This window comes from Stegodyphus dumicola, chromosome 9 (genome assembly GCF_044657685.1).
Source record: "Stegodyphus dumicola isolate Sdum_Otavi_A_Nest chromosome 9, ASM4465768v1".
NCBI lineage: Eukaryota > Metazoa > Arthropoda > Arachnida > Araneae > Eresidae > Stegodyphus > Stegodyphus dumicola.
Genome location: NC_140776.1, coordinates 74,144,709 through 74,168,786, shown reverse-complemented (window position 1 = coordinate 74,168,786; position 24,078 = coordinate 74,144,709). Strand labels below are relative to the sequence as shown.

Below are 24,078 nucleotides of genomic sequence, written 5' to 3'. Positions count from 1 at the left end.
AGACTAATTTTCTGTTAATGAAGGAAGATCGTTTGTTAGTTGCTTGAGACGAACTGAGCCTTTATATTTGAAACCAACATACTGCAATATTAAATTCTAACAATTATTAATATACTTATTTGCATATGAAATAAAATTTCTCAAAATTTCCTTCTTTGTTTTTTAAATAACTTACATTACAAAAATAATTTATTATTTCCTTTAAAAACAACACTTCAGCGTCTCCAGGATCGTAATCATCACCAATGCACAATTTTAATTCGCAGTTTTTTTATGCTTCGAACTGCTACTTAACTCAATTAGCGCAAAAGGTTATAGTACGATTACACTTTCAGTTAGTTCCATAAATTTTGTTTTATTATTATTATTATTATTATTATTATTTTGTTAATTTCTTATTATACGCTTAATTCACAGAGCCACCTGGAAGACAAACGAACTAAAAAATATTTTTGCGTAGTTATTATTTCTTTCTCAGTTCTATACATGCAATACATGTTATTATTACTTGATTAATAATAAGTCCAAGCAAATTACTTTTGCTAGGTAATTTGCAATATAGTAAGTTAAAATATGAATTTACTTGAATAATAAAATCAAACACTTAGACTATCATTTGATTTCGGGTTGACAGAAAAAAATTCAAAAGTATTTTCAAATTGATTCAGATGTTTAATAACACAAAATGTACACAAACACTTTTCAATGGAATGTTTATCGTTTAAAGATGAAGAAAAATAATTTAATTTTCATGTAGTGCAAGAATCATCAGCTTTCTTTGGTTTTCATGAAAGGCAGTTTTGTCATGATGAGAACCTATTTTATACTACCAACTTTTATGAAATGGAGGTGGTGCACTCAGTACTGCTTCGAGGGTCGATGGGCTTTCAGAACTATGCAAGTATCTTGTTCTTTTGATCGAGTTGATTCTCGACGTGGGTGTCGTTGTATCTCTTGAAGGTGAAATCTGATCATAAATGTCAGCATCAGTGCTTTCTGATGTCACTTCACCACTTAGAGAACCAGGAATAAAATGTGGAATTGTTTCTAAGGAAAACAAAACGAGAATATGAGAAATTTACTTAAAGTATTAAAGCAATAGCGAAAAATTATCTATTACCAAAAGCGTTATTACTCAGAATACTATAAAAATATATCTTTCCGTCACCTTATAACATTTTTTTTATAAATTTTGTTATTTATGAACATATTTTTATAACAGAACATATTTTTATAAATTTGGAGATTTAGCGGGATAGTACAATTACTCAGGATAATACGCAGAAACATTATGAAGTATAATATTTTGTTTGTGTTATGACTTTCTCCCTTGTCTGACAATAACATCATCATATCTATGAGTTCGTGAAACCTGAGATGATACAGAATTAGTTCCTGGCTGGACTATACCTGGCCTTTAAAGTAGTCGATGCATGAAAAGAATATACGAAGTAAAGGATATGTGAAAAGCTAGACTTAGAGCATTCAAGATAAACTTTGGCTCCAGAAAAGGGCTACATCTTGACATAGATGCCCAGTGTGGAATCTGGCTGACGCATTTTGCATCTCTCTTCTGTTCGCCTCAAGAACAGCGACATCAGACTGTTTGTTAGCATACCAGTCATGATCGGGTCTCTAAGACGAACTGATCTCGAGTCTCACCTCGAACAAGTTACGCAAAAGAAAGGGCACCAAAGTCTGGTGTATCATTAAGACTACCCTCTTTATCCAAACTATGCGCAGTTTAATTTCCATAAATATCTACACGCGATGGAATCCACTGGAAGAATACCCTATGGTATTTACGGAAATGTTTATTGTAATTTGATCACTACATTTCTGTCATTTAGATAGATTTTGAATACAGCTAGTATCAGAATCTACATATCTTTATCGAGCTAGAAGTCAGTCAATAATTTAAAGGGTTCATCCATGACTATCGATTTTGAAACTTAACACAGTCCTTATTAATTTTAATAACATTATTCTACTTCTTGGTAAAAATTTCGCCAAGTGAAATAAATCCATCACCCTTTTAGAAGTATGTATTATATTCAAAAGAAATTGGACACTTCGGAATTTGCAAATATAGGTGAACTTGTAAACACAACTGATGCGATATGCTAGATTTTCCGCAATCAACTGTAGTGGAAGTCATTTGAAGATCCTTGTTGACATCATAAGAGCAAAATACTGACATGAAAGGTAGCATAATTTGAAGAATCAGAGAGAACATGCTTAGTGACTAACCTAAAACAAAATCGATATTCCTCAGCATTACTCATTATATTCTAAAACTATAATTCTTGAGCATAATATTGGATAACGTGTTTGATTGGTTGCACACCATCTCTGTATTCGCAAGACCAATGGAGTAGTATTTAGCGTACTGCATCATGGATTACAAAATAGTGGAAGTGGTTACACTGAGCGATGAATTATACGCTTTAAAGTTTTTAAATCAGATTATTTTCTTATTCAAGGTCTTTGATATAGAGAAGGCCTCTGCAACCTATGATCCGCAGCCCACCGAGAGATCCATTCCATAATTTCATGTGATCATTTGAGTTCCGAAAATAAAGTACAATATACGACTGTAAAAATAAGTTATAAAACATAAATATGAAGCCAGCACTTAAAGAGCACAAAAAATTATACAAAATAAACCTAAAATAAATAATTGTAATAACACTTTTATTTCCTTAAATAGTCGCAGGAATGAACATGCATTTTTATCTTTAAAAAATAAAAAATTGTAGCATAATTTCAAGGAAAATCGATAAGTTTCGCAACTTTGATCTGTAATCCATAATTCCAAAAAATAAATGCCGTCTTGTTCGAATTTGATTCAACTTCTAAATGCAAACAAATATTTTCACACGGGAAATTTATTTTAAGTTAGAAAAGGTAACTTAACTACCGAAAGTTCAGGTGCTTGGATTCGTCTTAAGACAACTCGTAAATTCAGCAGAGCCATTAATAATAAGAGATAATAATAATAAGACAGCCATTGATATCGAAAAAGAAAAATAAAAGTTCATTCAGTTATGTTTGTTTTCCTAATAATTAGAATTATAAGTATAATTTTATATAAGTAGTAATATTTAAAGCGTATTTTAATTATTTTTTTAATAAAATTTATCTATTATTCACCAAGAAAGACTGTTTTAAAATGAAAATACCAATGACTCGAAATATCTTCTTAATATATACATTTTGGTTAGTTTTGACCTGCAGCTGATCAAAACTAACTAAAATGTATGTATATATATGTAACCAAAATGTATGTTGATAAATAGAAATCGTAACCCAAGAGCTGTTGAATAAACTGGCGCTGAGTATCGATAGAGGGTATAACGGAAACAATTGCAATTAGAGAAGATCATATTCCTTACTAAGACTTTTTAATTTTTTGTTTTGCCGTCGCCCGACATAGGAATTTCTTTGGCAACGCATTTTCTCTGTATTGTACCAGCTATTTGGGAGGGGATATGAAATGGCCTGGGCTTATTTCTGATTAGAAAAGACTAAATCATTTCATTGTTTTTCATTAAATTTCCTGAAAGCTATCTAATACTTAGGAATAAATCTTTGTTTCGTTCAATATGATTTGGCGGTATGCTATGCTTCCATATCTGCCGAGATCTGATTTGAAAATACGAAAGTTAGATTGGCTTGCTCTAAATACTCATTTCAATCAAATAAAGCACTTTTGAGATGACCTAGATAATCTAACTCTTTCCAAATGAGAATTCTTTCTTCTAAAAACCCTCTGAAATAATTTTAATCTAGGAATGGAAAGAAATCTTGGTAGACACCTACTGGAATGAAATTGAGTGGAAGCATCTTTCGAAGGGTCGAGGCAATCATTTTTGCCACGATGGTTCAATGCATTTTATTTTGGAAAATAAATAGCTTTAGTATTTATTCTGTGTGCCTGATTATTTTTAATATAGTACTATTTATGGGAATTCTGAAAACTTCACTATGCATCTTATTTCTTTAGACCTCGATAAAAGGCATCAAAGCACTTCTAGTATAAATAAAATAGAGTGCAGAATTCCCATAGTGTCCAGGAGAAAGATAATGACATCTAACTTTTATACAATCGCAGTAAAATAAAATTCCAGCTAATAACATATTAGTCCTTTTCATCAGTGGAGTTACGTCCTCTTAATCAATGAGTGTCGTTTCAGTCTTACAGACGATTCTCGCTTCATTTGATATGGAGAGAAGTAGGGACACGCTTTCATTCCACTAACATCAGTAAAAGAGATCGCTGGGATGGTCCTGGCGTGTTTGCATGGGGAGACATTATGATGAACGGCCAGACAGAGCTTCACATTTTGGACAGATGTTCACTTACCGGAGATCGTTACTGGAATAAAGTTATTCTCCTCCACGTGTGTATTTTCCAGTTTGTTATTGATCTCCGTTTTGTTTTTAGAGAAGACAATGCATGCCCACACAGGACTCATGCTGTTAAAGAGCTCCTAGAAAGTGAAGGTATCCTCAGAATGCATTGGCCAGCGTACTTCCCCAATTTACTCATTGAACACGTGTGGGATACTTTAAGGAAATACCTAGCAGTACCATCTTACCCTCTGGTGAACATCAGATGATTCACACAGATGCTCCTTGATAAATGGAAATCGTAACCCAAGACCTGTTGAATAAACTGGCACTGAGTATCGATAGAAGGTCTAACGGCAACCATTGCAATTAGGGAAGATCATATTTCTTACTAAGACTTTAATTTTTTGTTCTTCCTCTTTACCAGACAGTGTTTCGTACCAAAGCCATTCTGTGTATAAAGCATTTTCCTATTCTTTCCGTACTGCATGCTTCCTATTCATACAGTTTTGGCTATTATGCTTTTCTTATATTTCAAGTACTACCCTAAAAAAGAACGGCAACGTCGTAACGACATTGCAAATTGGTCGCGAGTCATGTTTCAAAAATGTTGTCGTCTTCAAGACGCCCAGATGTCCGCGAAACTCCACTGTTTTGCAACCGTTGCAAAGTCGTCTTTATTACGTGTTTGCAGATGAGGTTTTTGTCGCATATACGTCGTTATTGCGTCTTTCGCAGGTGATATTTTGATTGTGAAAGCATCGTATCACGTCTTAACGACGCCTAAATGTTCGCAAAATTCTACCTTTTTGCAACAGTTGTGAAAAGATCGTTATTATGTCCTTGTGTTTCACATTGATTTATGCAGAAAAATAAGCGTAATAATTAATATATTTTTCTTCATTTTTAAAATTTTGTATTCCTTGCATTTTTCTAAAGTTTAAATATTTTATCATTTCCTGAAAACTAGAAGATAATACAATTTTTTCTCTTTAGACTAAATATGCATAATTAATAAAAGCTTCAATTATTTTCAGTACTTCAAACTATATTTTTTAAATAATTTAAATTCTAAGACGATTATTGAAGTGAGAGAAGTTATAAAATTGGTTCAACATTAATAGTAGGTTTTAAATAAATAAAACTCAATCAGACATAAATAAAAGTAAAGATATATATGTGGCTTAAATAAAGAGCTTTTCTGATAACAGCATTATCCCATTTATTTCTGTTAAATCTCAGAGACATTGAAAATTGCCCCTGTCATGATAAATTAGGAAGCGGCTCTTAATGTAACATAATCAGTATTTTACTTGAACTCAAGTAAAAATTTATTCGCGTTTCATGGTAAAAAATATAGCCATTTACTTCCATATCTCCAAGGTATGCAAATGAAAGACTGTATAAAATAGTTAATAAATGTGATCAAAAATATTTCGTACAAAAATATACCTAAATCTAATAACCAAAAAAAACTTCTCATATTCTTATCTAAAATGAAATAATAACCTAACAAACAGCATACAGGACAGCACTATTTAAGAAAAAACATGAACTAGTAGTGTTTGAAAGTATAAATAGCAGATGGAAGCTAAAGAACTAAAATTTCCAATTAATAAAAAAAAGTGTTTTTTAAATAGTAAGCAATTAAAAGTGCAATAATTATGGATTGCAGTATTTACTAGTAATGCTGATGTTTCTGAACACCATTTTTTTCGATCATATGTTAATGTATTTACTTATTTTTAGATTCTACGTTTTAGAATAGTAGAAGATTACAATGATTATTTCATGCACTTTTTATAATCAATAACTTTCCTTTTGTTACTGTACAGAAAAAGTTTAAATAATATAGTATACGATAGTAAGCTAAGTACGTCACAGTAAGCTCTTTATTAAATAGCACGCGATGAAACTTTTTACTTCTATTTGTTATGGATTTCTGTGTTATCACAAGCACATAAAAAGTAAGCTAAGAAAACAGAATATACTTATTTAATAAAAAATAAAACCTAATTTCCAACATTCATTTATTGAGATAATCTAATAAACATACACAATGGCAATAGAATATACTTAAATTTAGTAAAAAATAAAACCTAATTTCTAATATTCATTTATTGAGATAATCTAATAAACATACATAACGGCAATATTTAAAAAAATGCGAATTACACAGTGTTTGGAAGTATAGATATCAAACGAAAAGTAATAAAACTGCAATTTGTAATGAATAAAAAATATTTATGTTTTTTTAATATTACACAATTAAATATCACATAATTATAGATTACAATATTTCATAGAAATGATAATGTTTCCTTAACACTATTTTTTCGATCATACATTTCACACACTGTTTAAAATCATTAATCTTTTCTGCATACTATACAAAAGACAACATAGTATAGAATGTGCATTATTATTAATTTTAATGTATTGCTTCTTGTTATTATATATATTTAATTGATCTTCAGCAGTCATATTAAGTACTGGTACCAGTCCAATAATTTCTTTGTATTTTGAAAATAATGAACATACCATAACAGTTTGAATTGTTGTTGTTTCTGCATTGATTGCATTTTCCGCAAAACCAGAAAGTACCTTACCGTTCTATGTTATTTTTGGTTTTATATGAATTTATATTTGTGAGAACCAACCTTTCAATATGAACACAATAATAGATTAATATGAATGATACACGATATAGCACTTAGGACGTTATAACCGAAGCATAACACTAATCAGGGTATCCACCACCGCTGGAACCCCATAATATTGGAGAATACCACCATATAACTTTTTAATCACCGGAAACAAATAAAACACCAAAATAAAACACTATATTTATGATTAGCACCTTGCATACGATATTTTCTTAACTGATGTATTCAAAATTTTGAGTGTCTTCTTGTAGAGCAGATATTCAGAAACAAAATAAGCATAAATTTCGCATTTGTGCTCACGATGATTTTTCCTAAATTTAGAGGCTTCCAGACAAAAGATGTTCGTTTATATACGTAGCATACAGTAAATAATGTACATGAACTGTCATCGGTTGAAGTGCAATGCAGTGTAACTTTCAGCGATTTATACGACTGCATTAAACCTTTCGAAGGTTCTTCTGATAATTTAATAGAATCTTTTTAAATGGCCTAGAAGAATTATTTCAACTGAATAGAATTATAAACAATGTTCACAAGATTATATTTAAAAAACAATATTTATCGGGCTTGCTAAAACATATGTAATGACAATGTCGCCAAATCCTGAGTGTACCGTATAGGATTAAAACAAACATTTTTGAATGCATGGAGATGGACAAAAACATAAAAACATAACAAACAGTTCATCAGAATTTTTATAGGTAATGAATTTCGTACTTTTGTACATCTTCACGTACAATCATATATTCGCGAAAATTGTCACCATATTAATATTATGTCACCATATTAATTCAAATAAATTCGTCCTTACTTCAAAAATATTAAATAAAGACATATTTCTGTAGTGAAATAATTGCTAACATTGTAAGGATCTTAAGTTTTACTAACGTTTATTTTATTTTAAATCTTTACTATCACTTCTTATTTTCTACTTTCGGCCAGAATTAAAAGCGTTAACTTATTTATGCAAAATTTGTCTGGCGAACGCCAAGTACTTAAGTTGTGGCTTTTTGCCAAGCGAGAGAGAGGAAGGAGTTAGTCGAAGCAGGCCGCTTGCCTTAGAAGTTTTACTCGGTTGCTGTTTGCATTCCAGGCCAGAGGTTTAATCCTCGTGATAATTTTAAACGTATTGTAGTGTTAACAGTTCTCTGTACTACATACGGCTTCCTGTTAATATCCGGCCAATCTTACACGTAGGCCCTTGTTGATTATTCCAAATTTAAGTTAGAGTTTAGTTATATTTTTATATTCTTACGTTCAGACCACAAGTAGTTGGTCTCTGTATTCCGAAGTACGGAAATTATTGTAAAGAGTGAAAAATAAAGGGTTTTGTATACCCTTCCTGTGTATCCTGTCTACTTCCCACATTTATTGAACATAGCTTTAGTAAGCTCCCTGTTTTAAGTCAGGTCTGTGCATGTTCCCAAAGAAAGTAAGACGGAACATTGAACCTGATAGTGGCGCCCAACGAAGAAGAATAACCATGGCCGAGTTTCAAGAAGAACCTGTGCTGCCTGCAGAAGCGGCTCAGAATCCAGAAATGCCAGCTGCCGCCCTGGAAGGATTTGGTTACATCGTCCAGACCATGAGCGCTTCGATGAAACCAGAAGCAACATTTAATGGAAACTCACCGGTAACGAGTTTTTTGGGAAAAATGGATGACCACTTCATGCTCTACCCCGTGCACGAGTTTCAAAACGTTACCTTAGCTACCAGCGCTTTGAGGGGCCAAGCGCTTAACTGGTTCAAATGTATAGGCAGAAGTCTCTTTGGTCAAGCAGGAAGTCCCACCTATACTTACGAGAATTTCAAGACTGCCCTAGTAAACGCCTTCCCTGTCGTAAGGGATCGTGCGAAATTAGAAACGGAACTTTTCAGCATATATCAGCAAAGAATCGAAAATCTCTCAAGCTTTATTTTAAGAAAAATTCACGTCTTCAAAATCTTGTTAGGAAACCGTCCGGATCCTGAGATAATTCAAGTGATTTTTCCGAGGTTACTTCCCCAAGTGCAAGACTTTATTGAATTAAGGAATCCGACTACACTGGAAAAATTATTTGAGCTAGCAATCCAGTTTGAAAGTAGAAGAACGGCGGACATTGAAAGAAGACGCCAATATCAACAACGAAACCAATTTGGTGCGCCAAGACCACAGCAAAGTCAAGCACACGGCTACGGAAGCAAAGCGAATCAGTGGGCAAGGAAACCCGAGCATTCAAAAACAGCCGCCGACAGTTCAATAGCAATCCAGAAAAAAAGTCTCAAGGCCAGTGGAAAAAGAAGAAAAGCATGGAAATGAAAAATGATTTAAACTAAAACGGATTTCTGCTGACGGGAGGGTGCGGAAATCCAAAGGCCAAGAAAACCCCTCTTCCTTCAAGTTAAATACAGTAATGGTGAAAAATTTGACTCTTCCGAAGATTGAAGTGTTGGTGAATAATATCCCAGCCACCGCACTCCTGGATACAGGCGCGCAGTGTTCCTGTGTGGCAGAAGATTTTTTTAGGAAGTATTTTCGTAAATATCGCATATATAATTCGGATAATACGACAGTGTTAGCTGCGCAAGGAGAAAGATGTAAGTACATAGGTAAATTACCGCTATACATCCGTATCAAGGACGAACAAGTAAAGGTTATGTTTTTCATAGTAAAGAATCTGCAAGCACATATTATCTTAGGAATAGATTTTCTTTCAGAGGCACAAGCAACGCTGTATTTTAATGAAGCGTCCCTTAAGCTGACGATGAAACCAGTTCGAGAATAAAAGGCTGAACCGCCGATGTTAAACCTTGACCACCTGCCTAATGAAGAGCAACGAAGAATCCGACAAGTGGTAAGTGAATTTGCTTCGTTATTTAGTGATATTCCAGGATTTACTCAGGTTACTAACCATAGTATTGACACCGGAGATTCAATGCCAGTTCGCCACAAAGCATACCGGTATGATAAGAATAAGGAAAAAAATTATAGAATGGCATATCACCGATATGCTACGTAAAAAGATCATAACGCACATCTCAAGTAGTTATGCTAGCCCGGTGGTTTTATGTAAGAAAAATAATGACTATCCATTGACACATCCAAAAAGGTGGCGATTCGCGATTGACTACCGTAAATTAAACTCCATAACTAAATATCCGGTATATCCGTTACCTATTATTGAAGAAATTCTAAGGAACATAACGTCTACCAAATATATGACGACTTTAGACTTAACGACTGCTTTCAAATAGGGGTTAGACCGGAGGACGTGCCTAAGACTGCATTTATAACCAAGTCTGGCACTTATGCATTCTTGCGTATGCCGTTTGGCCTTTCATGGGCACCGGCAACATTTCAGCGATGTATGGACATTGTGTTAAGGCCTGTTCTTGGAAAGTTCACATTTATCTATTTAGACGATGTCATTATTACTAGTGATAATCTGGACCAACATGTACAGGATTTAAGACAGGTGTTTTCTTTATTAAATGAGGCCAGTCTAAAAGTTAATGTCGAAAAGTGCAAATTTGCAGCCCCTGAATTAAAATATTTAGGTTACAAAATATCTCAGAAAGGAATCGAGACAGACGAATCAAAAATAATTGCTGTACAAAAGTATCCGACTCCAAACACGGCGAAGAAGCTCTCTTCTTTTCTAGGATTTTGTTCATATTATAGGTCCTTTATAAAAGATTTTGCAGCTATTGCTGAACCATTGTTAAAATTAAAAAGGAAAAAGGCAAGATTCTCGTGGACGGCCGAAGCCAATAGTGCGTTCGAAAAATTAAAGCAAGCATTAACGCAAGCCCCTGTGTTGAAATTTCCTGAAAAGGATGAGAATTTAGAAATTTCCGCGGATGCTTCGGATTATGCGGTAGGAGCGGTACTTTCACAAAATCAGCAGCCCGTGGCATTTTTTAGCCGAACTTTAAATCAAACACAAAGAAACTATTCCGCGACCGAGAGAGAGGCACTTGCAGTTCTGTTAGCAGTGCAAAAGTTCCGAGTCTATTTTGGAAAGGCGCCAATAACAGTGTACTCTGATCATGCGGCGGTAACTAGATTGTACTCAGGGAGAAACTTATCCCCAAGGTTAATAAGATGGGCACTCAAGCTACAAGAATATAATCTGGTAATCAAGCATACCCCCGGAAAGGAAAATATCGTAGCAGATGCCCTATCCAGAATTAAAATAGATGAAGAAGGTAATACTGTAAAGGTGGCAATGCTCACAGCATGTACAATAAATTCCCGAGAAACTATAATAACCGAACTGGGTAAGGATCCTGAGTTTGGAAGCATTTATGAGTATTTAAAGGATCCTGAAAATTTTAGCCACCAAGATATTGTGGCGATAAGAAATAGGGCGGCCCATTACGAACTAATAGATGGTCTATTATTTTATACAAAAACTACGAATTCCAACAACGAATTTCGACCTGTTATCCCAGCTAGTCCTAGATTAAATATCCTGCAGGAGTTGCGTGACAGCCCTTTAGCTTCTCATGCTGATATTCGAAAAACTATACAACGCGTACGCGAGGCAGTCTATTTTCCTGAACTGCAAAAGTTTACAAGGGCGTATGTCCAGTCCTGCCCAACATGTCAAGCAGTTAATTATATTAATTTCCGCCCGGCCGGGTTTCTAAATAGTATTAAATCCGAATTTCCAAATGAAATAATTGGCATCGATTTATTGGGCCCTTTCCCAAAAAGTCAGTTAAATAAAAGTCGTTATCTCCTTGTTATGGTTGATCATTTTAGTAAGTTGACCGAAATTGTTCCCTTAAAACGAGCCTCCGCGAAATTAGTTACTGATTCTATTTTAAATAAATATATTTTAAAATACGGGGCGCCCCTAAAAGTTATATCGGATAATGGTCCTCAATTTGTAAGTAATGTATTTGAAGACATGTGCCAAAAACTGGGCATACGTCATTTAAAAATGGTCCCGTATCGGCCGCAATCAAATATAGCGGAACGGGTCAATAGAAATATAGTGAAAATTATCCGTAGTTATGTTAAAAATTTTCATAAAAGCTGGGATAACTATGTCAATGAATTTGCTTTCGCCCTTAGGACCGCAAAACATGATACAACGGGCAAAACTCCTGCTGAGTTATTTTTAGGCAGAAAGATTATAACGCCGTTAGATAAATTATTTTATGTGCAACAAAGAGCCCCAGAATTTAAAATGGGTGATATAGAAAAATTAATTAAAGAAGCAAAAAAGAATACTGAAGTGGCACAGAGAAAACAGAAGCTTTATTATGATATGAAACGACGGGGAGTAACTTATAAGGTAGGGGATGAAGTGTTAAAAATTAAGCATTCACTTTCTTCAGCACCAGAAGATAAAACTGCCAAATTTTTTCCACGATTACCAGATTATATTCTTGTAGCTTGAGTGATTTGAAGGACCATATGTCATAGAAAAAATAACTCACGCTGTAGTGGTGTTAAAAGCCAGAAATGGTGAAACATGCTCCGCAAACATTGATCAAACAAAACCCTACTATGATCGTAATAAAATGCAAATTTTCAAAGATCTTTTGCAGGATCCGGCACGGCAGACACGGCAGGCACAAGCTCCAGAGGTGGAACAACGTCAAGCACAAGGACAAGCCATTAGGAGGCAGAAGCAATTGAAAAGAAAGTTTCCCCGTTGGAAAATTGAAGGTAACAAGAAAAAGAAGCCGTTCCACCGTCCAGAAAAGAGAGCTCACGAACACCCCCAGAATGAAGGGAGAAGTACGACGAATGCAAAGAAAGCCAGGAGAAATAACGGCAACTATAACCCGGCTCCCAAACGGAAGATCGACTCATCGGACAGGACTCTCCGTAGCAAATGTCGCCGAACTGCGGAAGGGCCACTAGCGGCCGAGGAAAAGATACAACTGGCCAGCAGAGGTCCAAGCAGGAACGAGAAAGAAGTGTCCCGGTTCCGCCAAGACCAGCTGCCATCAAACGGCCAAGACCACAGGCAGAGGCGAAAAAGAAGGTATTCAAGGGTGACCGAACTGGAGGAAAAAGAAAGCTTCTAGAGGAAGAAACTGAAGGGCGAGCCCGCAAAAGAAGGAGGATAAATCAAACCAGAATCTGCGCTACCTTCCAGGACTGGGCTCAGAAAAGAATGTCCGAATATCACAAAGATAAGTAAAATTTTATGTTACTTTGCAAACTTAAGTTAATCTTTCATTCTTACTGCAAGTGGCAGATTTCAAGAAGTTTTACCTCATGTGAGGTCTACCTTTATCGCCAAAAAGGCGAGAAATGAGTTATTACCGATTTTGGTATTATGTTTTTCAATTACTCGCGCGTAAAACTAAAGTTGATGTATAATAGGAATGTGTAAATACTTAAATATTGTAAAAGTTATTGTATAAATTTTATTTAAAACATTCTGGCAAGAAAGAAGTTTTAGTCTGAAAGACTTTTTGAAATGTAGTATTTCAATGTAGAAGAATTGGCACTTGCTTGGAAAAGAATAGAAGTTAACAATGTACTACTAATGTATGTTTTAAAATGCGTAAAATTAACGGCATGTTAATATGTTCTTATATACAATGTGAACTGTTATTTTAAATGTTAAGAAATACTGTGATATGGTAAAAGTGAAAGTAATGCAAAAAAAAAAAAAAAAAAAATTTTTATTCGTGTGACTGTAAAAAGACCAAATTATGGTGAATATGTGTTAAAGGTTGAATGAATGTAGTTAGGCTCTCTGACGCTACACTTCAGAGTTAGCCACTTTCAGAATAGTACCTCAGGGTTTAGAGTTGAAGATAGGGTGTGTTACGAGGTCTTGTCATGTTGAATTTTAACACGTTAGTGTTTTGATTGTAGGAGGCAGTGTTGAACACGTATACATAAACACATTCGTGTTTGGTGTTCTTTTACAACACATGTCAGAGAGCACGGGAAGAGATAATTAAAATAGTCATGAATGAAATAAGAATGTTAAGAGAAATATAAATATGCATGTTACTTGCCATTTCATTGTGTAACATTTCATTAAACTAGTTTTCCTTCCAGATCTCTGGAAGGAACCAGATTTGAATAAAAGCTCCTGTTTAGATGCAGTACAGATGAAAAATTGGTTGTCCATGGAGCTGCTATTGTAAAAACAATTTTTTTTTTTTAATTTCTAGTTTCTAGTGAGAAATGTTTGTAAAAGATTGGCCTCGCGTTAGATTCTAGAGCTAAAAGTTTTCAACAAAGTCGTTTTAGACCTCAGTTTCAAACTCATTAACTCTGGTGGGAAGTATGTAAGGATCTTAAGTTTTACTAACGTTTATTTTATTTTAAATCTTTACTATCACTTCTTAAATTCTACTTCCGGCCAGCGTTAACTTATTTATGCAAAATTTGTCTGGCGAACGCCAAGTACTTAAGTTGTGGCTTTTTGCCAAGCGAGAGAGAGGAAGGAGTTAGTCGAAGCAGGGTGCTTGCCTTAGAAGTTTTACTCGGTTGCTGTTTGCATTCCAGGCCAGAGGTTTAATCCTCGTGATAATTTTAAACGTATTGTAGTGTTAACAGTTCTCTGTACTACATACGGCTTCCTGTTAATATCCGGCCAATCTTACACGTAGGCCCTTGTTGATTATTCCAAATTTAAGTTAGAGTTTAGTTATATTTTTTATATTCTTACGTTCAGACCACAAGTAGTTGGTCTCTGTATTCCGAAGTACGGAAATTATTGTAAAGAGTGAAAAATAAAGGGTTTTGTATACCCTTCCTGTGTATCCTGTCTACTTCCCACATTTATTGAACATAGCTTTAGTAAGCTCCCTGTTCCAAGTCAGGTCTGTGCATGTTCCCAAAGAAAGTAAGAAGGAACATTGAACCTGATAACATGTGATTTGCATTGATTTCGGAAATATGATTTTTTAAAATATATAAAATGCATAACTTAATAACTTACTTTATAGATTAGTTTCAGTTTTAAATATTTTGCTATAATATTTATAAAAAATATTTTAAGTATTAATTATTTTAACAAAATTTTAAACAATAATTTAGCACGTATTTTTAGTACTAATTAAATTTAATAAATCAAAAGTATTTATATTAAATTTATATTTCATTAGATGAATCTACTTTAGATTAATATATTTAGATGAAATAAAGTAATGAAACATTGCAAAGTAAATCTTATGCTGACTTACTTTGCAATTTAAACGGATCTAGACTACTCAGATTCTTGAAAGGGCAGATTTAGTCTCTTTACATTCTAAAAGTAATGCTGAGGAACTGTGAGGAAAATTCTAACACGACCACGTCTAAAAGTGGTCATATCATGACGTTTCACAACGTCGACAAATTTCCAAGATGCAAAGGCAAATATTTTGCGTCTTCGCAACGTTGTAAAGACGTCGTAAAAGTTACCACGGCCACTTTGCAGCCTCTCGGACCAATTTGCAACGTCTTTGCAATGTGGCGTACTACTTAAGACATTGTGCCTCTGTAGTTTGAATTTCATGTCTCTCAGTTGATTTTTTGCAGAATTACAGTCAAAAATCGTTACTTAAATTTTGTACACTGGCATATATATAAATAAATATATATATATATATATAATGATAGCGCAAATTTTGGAAGCACTATCCGCAGAAATACTAATTGCTTAGATACTTGATGCTTAGAGCGTCCATCCACGTTTGAAGAAGAAGCAGTCGAGCTGGATTAAATTCCTTTTATTTATTTAAATTCCCATTTTGTGGCCACAATTCACTTGGCACTCCATTCGTTCCCATTAAAGAACATTTACAATTTTGATATTATTGCCATAGAAGCGAAAGTAGCAGCACACACACGATTGCAGAAAGGCGTCTGTCCAAGAGGAAAGCACAAGCAAAAGTGACGCATCAGTTCATAGAAAGTGAAAAGTTTCAGTTTTTAGTTTTGGTTTACAATTTGGTGATTGGTCAAGAGGCATGTACATTAAGGGTTACCTAAGATCGCATGATTAATTTGAATGAGGCAGTTTAGATTTACAGCGCTATTTTTAGGACAGAGAGATAAAGTTTCCAAATGAAATAAAAATAAAAGAGGTTTTAGTGAATTAAATTTAGAAGTTTGCTTTTATATTTTTATCTTGCACACACACACACATATATATATATGTATATATATATTGGTTACAGCCGAAAACAACGCAGATGAAAACGTCGCGGAGAAAATGCAAGGAGAAAACGTCGTGGTACAAAACATCGTGGGAGAAAACATCGCAAAGAGAAAATATCGCAGTTCTAAAATATCGTGGTACAAAATATTGTGGTCGAAAATAAAGCGGTTCAAAAACTTCGCAGTTTAAAAACATCTTTGGAGAAAATATCGTATTAAAAAATAAAGTACCTGCAAATCATCGCATGACGATAACATCGCATACATGCGTTTGTGTTTTTTTAATCGCGTAGTGACGTATTATATAACTGACTTTCGTTATAACTAACAAATCGACAGCCAATAAATTAATTGCACGTTAAACATGAAAATTTCAACGATAATTTAAAAATAAATGGAAACAAAACAACATGTAATTTTCATTATAACAATATCAGATTAACAAATGTGAAAGAAAATACACTCACTTCCAAAAGTTAAGCATGGAGAGGAAAATGCTAACTTCCGGAAGCCAATCAGAATTGAAGAGGATGCAATTCGATGCAGAGGTAGGTGGAAGTATGCAAATATGTTAGGTAACAGCCAATCATGCTTTCATGTCAGGAAATATGCAAAAAAGCAGTCTTATAAGAAGGCAGCTTTATGAAGGGTTGTAAGTGCTGATAGAAGGTGTTTAAAACTTTCGTACAATTTATTTTCAAGACATACGAGTTTCCATGACTTCCAGAAGACGAATGGAAGATTCTGAGCGCTGGCGTGCTGTGGGGCGCATTAAAGCAGGACAGTCGATCACAGATGTTGCTCTTTTCTTCGGCGTTCATCATTCTGTAATTTCACGTTTATGAAAACAATTAAAAACCACACAGACAGTTGTCCGAAGGCCCGTAGCCGGTCGCCCCGCAGAAGATCTATATATTGCTATTGTAGCCAAGAGGAATCGCAGAGCGACCTCCACACGTGTGACATCTATGGTTACAGCGTCCATTGGAAAGGCGATATCTGCAGCTAGTGTACGTCGAAGATTACATATGAGTGGACTGTACGCCTGGGTAACTCGAGTTCGTGTTCCTCTATCCGTCCAATCAAGAAAGGCACGATTACAGTGGTGCCGGGAACATGTCAACTGGAATGTGTCTGACTGGGGCAATGCAATGTTTACTGATGAGTCAAGATTTGCTCTGGAGTCAGATGACAAGCGTATAAGGATATGGCGTGAACAATAAACATGCAACCAGTCATAAAACAACACCGAACATCACGCATTCCGTGACGGAAGCATTATGGTGTGGGCAGGGATTTCATTAGGATACCGCACCGACCCTCACTTCTTTAAGCGGGGTTCTTTGACGGCTGTCCGGTATCGAGATGAAGTCCTAGAACCCATTGTGAGATTGTGCGCTGCAGCAGTTGGCCCTACTTTTGTTTTAATGGACGATAACGCACGTCGCCATAAAGCTGAGATTGTCGATGACTACCTGGAGAGTAAAACGATTGCGCGTATAGCGTGGCCAGCATATTCGCCCGACCTTAATCCCATTGAAAATCTTTGGTATGCTCTCGGCCGTGCTGTATCTTTATGTTTCCACCTCCAGCCACTGTTATTGAGCTAGAAACTGCTCTACAAGAAGAACAGCGATTGCTTAATTCTGCGGTGGTTGACCACCTAATTGAAAGCATGGTCACAAGGTATAAGCTTTGTATACAGATGAGGGATGATCACATACAGTATTAATGTCCTCTGTTTTCATTTTATACTGTTTATTTTCCCTTTTCTACATAATTCTGTTCAAGTCTCCAGTATGTCATTATTTGATAACTTACAAAAATTTAATATTGTCTTCATTTCTGTATATAATTATTGATTTTGTTTTATGCATAAATATATATGCTACTTTCCTGCCGAATTTTGTGTCAATCAAAGCAGTATTTGTTGATTCTTTTGCATTTTACATCTTCGTGCTTAACTTTTGGAAGTGAGTATAATTTGATCATTAACTAAGAGATATATTTTATAGAGGTAACCTCATGCAGTTATTTATCTTCCTTTTTCTAAGCATGACCGTCCGATGGAGCCCGGTAAGAGGCACTGGCTGGAGTGCCTCTTAGATTACCGGGCACTGCGCCACTAAGTTTAGTTTAGTTTCTAAGCATTTTTAGACTGAATTTTTCATAACAAATTATCAGTTAAACTTTGTAAAAAAAGCTTAATTTATTAATGACCTTTGTTAAGGGGACTCATACACCTTAAACCCCTCATGATCTTCGAATATGTGACTATTGCAAGAATTGGGATATTTTATTTATTTTAAAAGCAATTACTTCCAACGTTTTACAGCTGACTACATAATATAGCTGCTTTCTGAAATAGTAACCAGAACGTTTGTGTTGCCACAAATATTTTTGTAATTTAATCCTCTTTGTGACAAAATATTTCGACATGTTTCCACCTTGCGCGCATGATATCTTAAAAATGGCTAACGGTACATACTTGAAATTCGATGGAATTCTTTATATGGGCACTATTTTCTAACTGAACCAACAATCTGATAAATATTTTAATATTGAAAAATTTTATGGACGAAAACATTAATTTTTTTTAATAAAATACATTTTATAAACTCAACTCAAAATAAAATAAAAATTTTACATAAAATTTTTAGAATTTTAGGTTCACAGTATTTTCCAAATGTTATAAAAGCTATATATTAAATATTGAATTAAATTATGCAACAGAAGGTTTTAAACTGTGCGCGCAAGTTGAAACATGACGAAAACTGTTGTCACAAAGCGGATTAAATTATCAAAATATTTGTGGCAACACAAACCTTCTGATTACTATTTCAGAAAGCAGCTATATTATGTAGTCAGCTGTAAAAAGTTGGTAGTAATTGCTTTTAAAATAAATAAATTATCCCAATTCTTGCAACAATCACCTATTCGAACATCTTATGGGTTTTAAGGTGTATGAGTCCCCTTAATTAACTATATAAATTTAAAATTCTTTTAAGCCTTTTAAGTTGCATTAATTTTCTACTCATGAATTCAATTAATTATAAATTAAATTGTTCAAACTGTGTTATCCGGCCATTTAACTTTAACACCAAGATTTAGAGACATAAAATGTCTCACGTCTTAGTCTTATCTCATGGCTTTACGACCTTATACTTCCTTTTGTACAGTTGTTACGTTAATTTTAAAGTGTAATTCAGGTGCTTAGCGTTGCACTGAGCACGAAATTCGTCAAACCAATACAAATTATCGATATGTAGCACAGCTGTTCAAGCAAGACTGCAAGATTTGATAAACTGTAATAGAAACTATCTAATATAATTTCAAACAAGTGAATACGACTCAGTAATTTGCAGCAACCTTCTTTCCAACATAGATCTTTTGCTTTACTGTCCTATGATTGATATGAAGTTAATCAGTGTAAGAACACTTTGAATTGTATCGATATATGGTTCAAACATGAGTAAAAGCTATATTTACAATATCTAGAATCTGATAATGTTCAAACCAAGGACAATCAAAATAAATATCATTTATTTGTAACCAATACGGGAAATCTACGACAGAGATTTGAAGAGTAATTTGGATATTTTATCTCTCTTCATTAAGGTAGCATAATATAAAATAAAATAGCCTTTTTTACCAGGTTAAATGGTTATTTATGACTTCATTAAAGGCACTGACAATTTTTTAATATTAAGTGTACCTGTATCGCTTCCAGGTGTAAGTAAAGGTATTTCAACTATACCTTCGAAGTCTTTTCGAATGTATTGGTAAGAATCTGTAAAAAAAAAAAAAAATAAATAAATAAAAAAAAATAAGAAAATAAGAATAAATAAAGGAATAAATAGATGACCATAATGTGATACGGTAATTTACTTTGTATTTATGTGTGTAATTGCTTTGTCTTGTTACAGAACAGAACTCAGATAGTACACCAGAATTATGCTACGTTGCAGTTTGTATCATGGTGTAGTATAGGGTTATTTTAGAGACTCTAATTTATTCTTGTAGTATTTTGTGCTCGAATGTTCCGAGTTGCATCACTTGTTTAATAACAAAATGTCAGAATTTGTTCTTTGTTTCGGAATATTTTATAATAACATACTTATTTGTCACTATTCTGTATTTTATATAATATGTCAATAGCATTAAATTTCTAATACTAAACAAATTTTTACTGCTGTCGGAAGCATCTTATGAGAAATGACTCCCGAATCTCGAAAACCAGAAAAATTTTTATTTGCAGATATTATTCGCGACATAACCTAGATTTATGTAAAAGTTCTGGAAAAAAAATTATATTACTTTTAAGTCTAACTGAATGTGATCCCTGATCATATTTATGTATTTTTAAAGCTGAAATTTAATCTTAATTAATTTATTTATTTTGTGTAATTCTGCATAATTAGTTTAAAAACCATTCTGTTTCCTGTTTAGGTTTCCTGAATTGATTAAAGAGATTTACTTCAGAAACTGCATTTCATTAATAACGTCTTCGGCCTGTGTTAATTATGCCATTGGGTACGTGCAAAAGCTCTACCCGTTTTTGGTTTGAATATGGAAGTGAGAATAACATAAACTGGAGCTCACTTAGAACTGTGCATAATCATCATCTTACTGTGCATATCCCTTGCCATCTTTTCCCTGTAGAAATGAATGTCACAGCGATAAAACTCCTAGGAACTGGCTGCTTCGACTGCTATGATTCTTGCAGCACATCCAGTTGTTTACAATAGAAAGTTGCATTAGTGGTTCTATTAGGCTCCAGAAGCTACCAATAATTATTCTTTTCACACACCACCGCACACTCAACAACACTTTACTCAACAACACAACTTCTTAGGATGCAGTTCTTGGTTAGACTTCGATAACGGCAGTTCAGAAATGCGGTATATATTCCTGTGAGGCTTCACGTTCTAGTACATAGCCCACTTCTCATCTCCTGGGATAATCCGTGTCCAGAAATGCTCATTTTTGTACCGAGAAAGCAAGGGAACACATGTCGTGACTCACTGCTCTCGATGAGTTGCTCTCAGCTGATACAGAACCCAACTACTGAACTTGTAAAATTTAGAGCCATAAGCCGTCTTTCCAAGGTCTCTGCTAATTTCTCTACAGTTGGATACAGTTGGATTCCAGATTCTTTTCGGAAAACGCTGATAGACGCCCAGACCGTGGTTGACCTTGACAACTTCAGACGTCATTCTTGAATTTTCGAAACCAGCGACGACATGTGCTTTTGTCAGTTGCATTCTCACACTTGTTGCACACTTGTCTAATTCTGGGACAGGCTAAGGCCGCAGTACTTTATCAAACTCAAAAGAGTAAACATTGTCTGGCGTGTTCTTTATTGGTCTGCGTTTGATAGATACTTTCCAGTTCGATTCACTAGTCAATACTCATCGCCTACTGCTGCTCCAATGTTCTCCCAGTAACAATACCTCAGATTCCAGTTCTTGGAGCCGCATCTACTACGCCAGAACACTTTTCTCCAGAGACCTATCACAAACATGTATAACTTTTGAACGTACCTAATAGTAATAGTCTGTTTTCGCTTGCATTCTTTCATTTTGTAGTTAGCTTATATTTTCTTCCTTTTTACGTAGAATTTTGAATACCACAGAAATTAAAAAAAAAAAAAACATACATTTTATTATTTTATACTGATATAATATACTCGATCATTTTTTAATAAATTTAATTTAATTTACTGTATTTTTGTTTGTATTTTTAATTTGCTTCTGATGTAGGAGTTGAACTGTGTACTTTTTTTTGCATGCGTTTTGAGTATATAACTGCTGAGCTTATTTGTATTTAAAAAAAAAACATATTCTTTTCTTGTTTAAGCTTCCTTTACTTAACATTTTCCTTTCAAACTTTATTTTTTTTAATATTTTTATATTAAAACGTTATTAAACATTATTTTATGTTATTTGCATTGATTTATTCATTAGTGCACTGCATATAAGTGTCAGAGTCTAACATATTAGCATAACAAACAATAACACGCAATCAAAAGCGAACTAATCAGCCGTATATTAAGACAACTTTCTCTTAATAACTGATTATATTATAAGTACTACGAAACTTTATAAGCACTATAGTAATAGTATAGTTACTCTATAAATACATAGTATACACTATAGTAATAGTATAGTTACTCTATAAATACATAGTATACACTATGATAATACTGATCAGCCATGTATTAAGACAACTTTCTCCTAATAACTGACTATATTATAAATACTATAAAATTTTATAAATACTATTGTAATACTATAGTTATTCTATAAATACATAGTATACACTATGATAATACTGATCAGCCGTGTATTAAGTCAACTTTCTCCTAATAACTTACTATATTATAAGTACTATAAAATTTTATAAATACTAGAGCAATACTAGTATAAAATAAAACTTGAAAAATAAAGCTTTGTATCAAAACAATCCAAATTGTTTTAAAATCACGAAACAGTGTTTGTGATTCACTCGAATATATCAAAAGATAAAGCTGGACAAACTCCATTCTTTAGAACTGCAAATAGTAGATTAGATTTGTGATGTTGAAGAATAGGGTGGCAAAACAATTATTTTGCATCTCAAAACAAAATTTCAACACGTGCCATAGGTTCGGTAACAAATTATCTTCTAAAAATAATAAATATCGTTTCGCTTCCGAGATTTCAGCGAAAATGACATAAAAACTGCATTCATCTTTTCAGTTTTACGCTTTTATTTCTCAAAGACAGGCTTTCTCAAAGACAGGCTTTGCACGGAGGAAAAGGAATGAATTTTTATAAATAGAATTCTGTTGCTAAGAAATTTTATTTTTAGGAAAAGTAACGAATCGCGGTCGTTGACAGTTTTCTTCCCGAACACTAACACGCTAGATGTTAAAAATGGAGACTTTCATTTGCACGAAAAAGAGACTTTTCGTGCAAATGAAAACTTAAATAGGACTAAAATTAGCAAATCAACTACACGCATAAAATTTTAAAACTTTTACCAGAAAACAGAAATATAGCGTGACTTACTTTCGAAACAGACAAAGCAAATTTTTCTCTAACAATAATTTTGCTCATCACAATAAAAAAGCTATGTTTATTGTTTATGCTAATCATAATATAAAAAACATGTTTCATATGTTTTCTTATGCCCGTATTACTTTTCTTATGTAAATATAAGAAGAAAATTAATATTTGTTGACAGCTATTCCGTATTTGAGTTAAGATAAATTGAATAAGTTAATAGTTTGGAAACATATTTCTTTGCTGCGTTAAACATTATACGAATCAAACTAAAATACTGGGCATAAATTTCCAGATACAAAGCGATACCTGTTGGAATATGAACGTCATGACTGCTCTTTCAAAGAAAACTTTCTTGAAATCTTTCTCGAAATATTTAAATGAGAAGGAACGTTGATTGATAAGTTTACGCTAGTATTTTCTCTAAAAGCAAAATATTGCAGCTATTTTTTTTCGAAGTACAATGTATATTATTAGAAAATAATACATGACAAGCAATTAGTATTAACAGTCATAATTGCAATAAGGATATTATTATAATTATATACACATATTGGCCTATTAAATACTGCTATTCGCCTCGACATAAACACTTAGTAAAGAGGGTGTTAATAGATTTTTAAAACGCTTTCGCTAAAGAAAAAAATCTGATGTGTACACCACATGACTTCCTTGTATGGCATATTAAATTATACGCATTTTTTCTTGCATTTCATTTAAACTTATTGGATTGAATTAAATCTACTTCGCCGACAGCGCATAAACCACAATAGAATAAATGCATTCTTTAAAATTCACTCTTGTATTTGTTTACCATAGCGACACTCTGGCGCTAGATTCACTTAACAGTATTATATTTCTTTCCTATTATAACTCATAATGCACAAAATTTATATCATTTAAA

At 33.7% G+C, this 24,078-nt stretch overlaps 1 protein-coding gene across 1 annotated transcript in view; it reads right to left on the bottom strand.

The window, feature by feature from the left end:
* Window positions 1-618: 618 nt before the first annotated feature.
* LOC118199943 (uncharacterized) overlaps window positions 619-24,078 on the bottom strand; it is a 30,073-nt gene continuing 6,613 nt past the window's right edge. The window contains exons 2-3 of the mRNA XM_035371840.2: window positions 19,844-19,918; window positions 619-1,047 (exon numbers count right to left, since the gene is read on the bottom strand). Coding sequence (XP_035227731.2) covers window positions 827-1,047; window positions 19,844-19,918 — 296 coding nt within the window. The 3' untranslated portion in view covers window positions 619-826. The remainder of the gene's footprint in view (window positions 1,048-19,843; window positions 19,919-24,078) is intronic.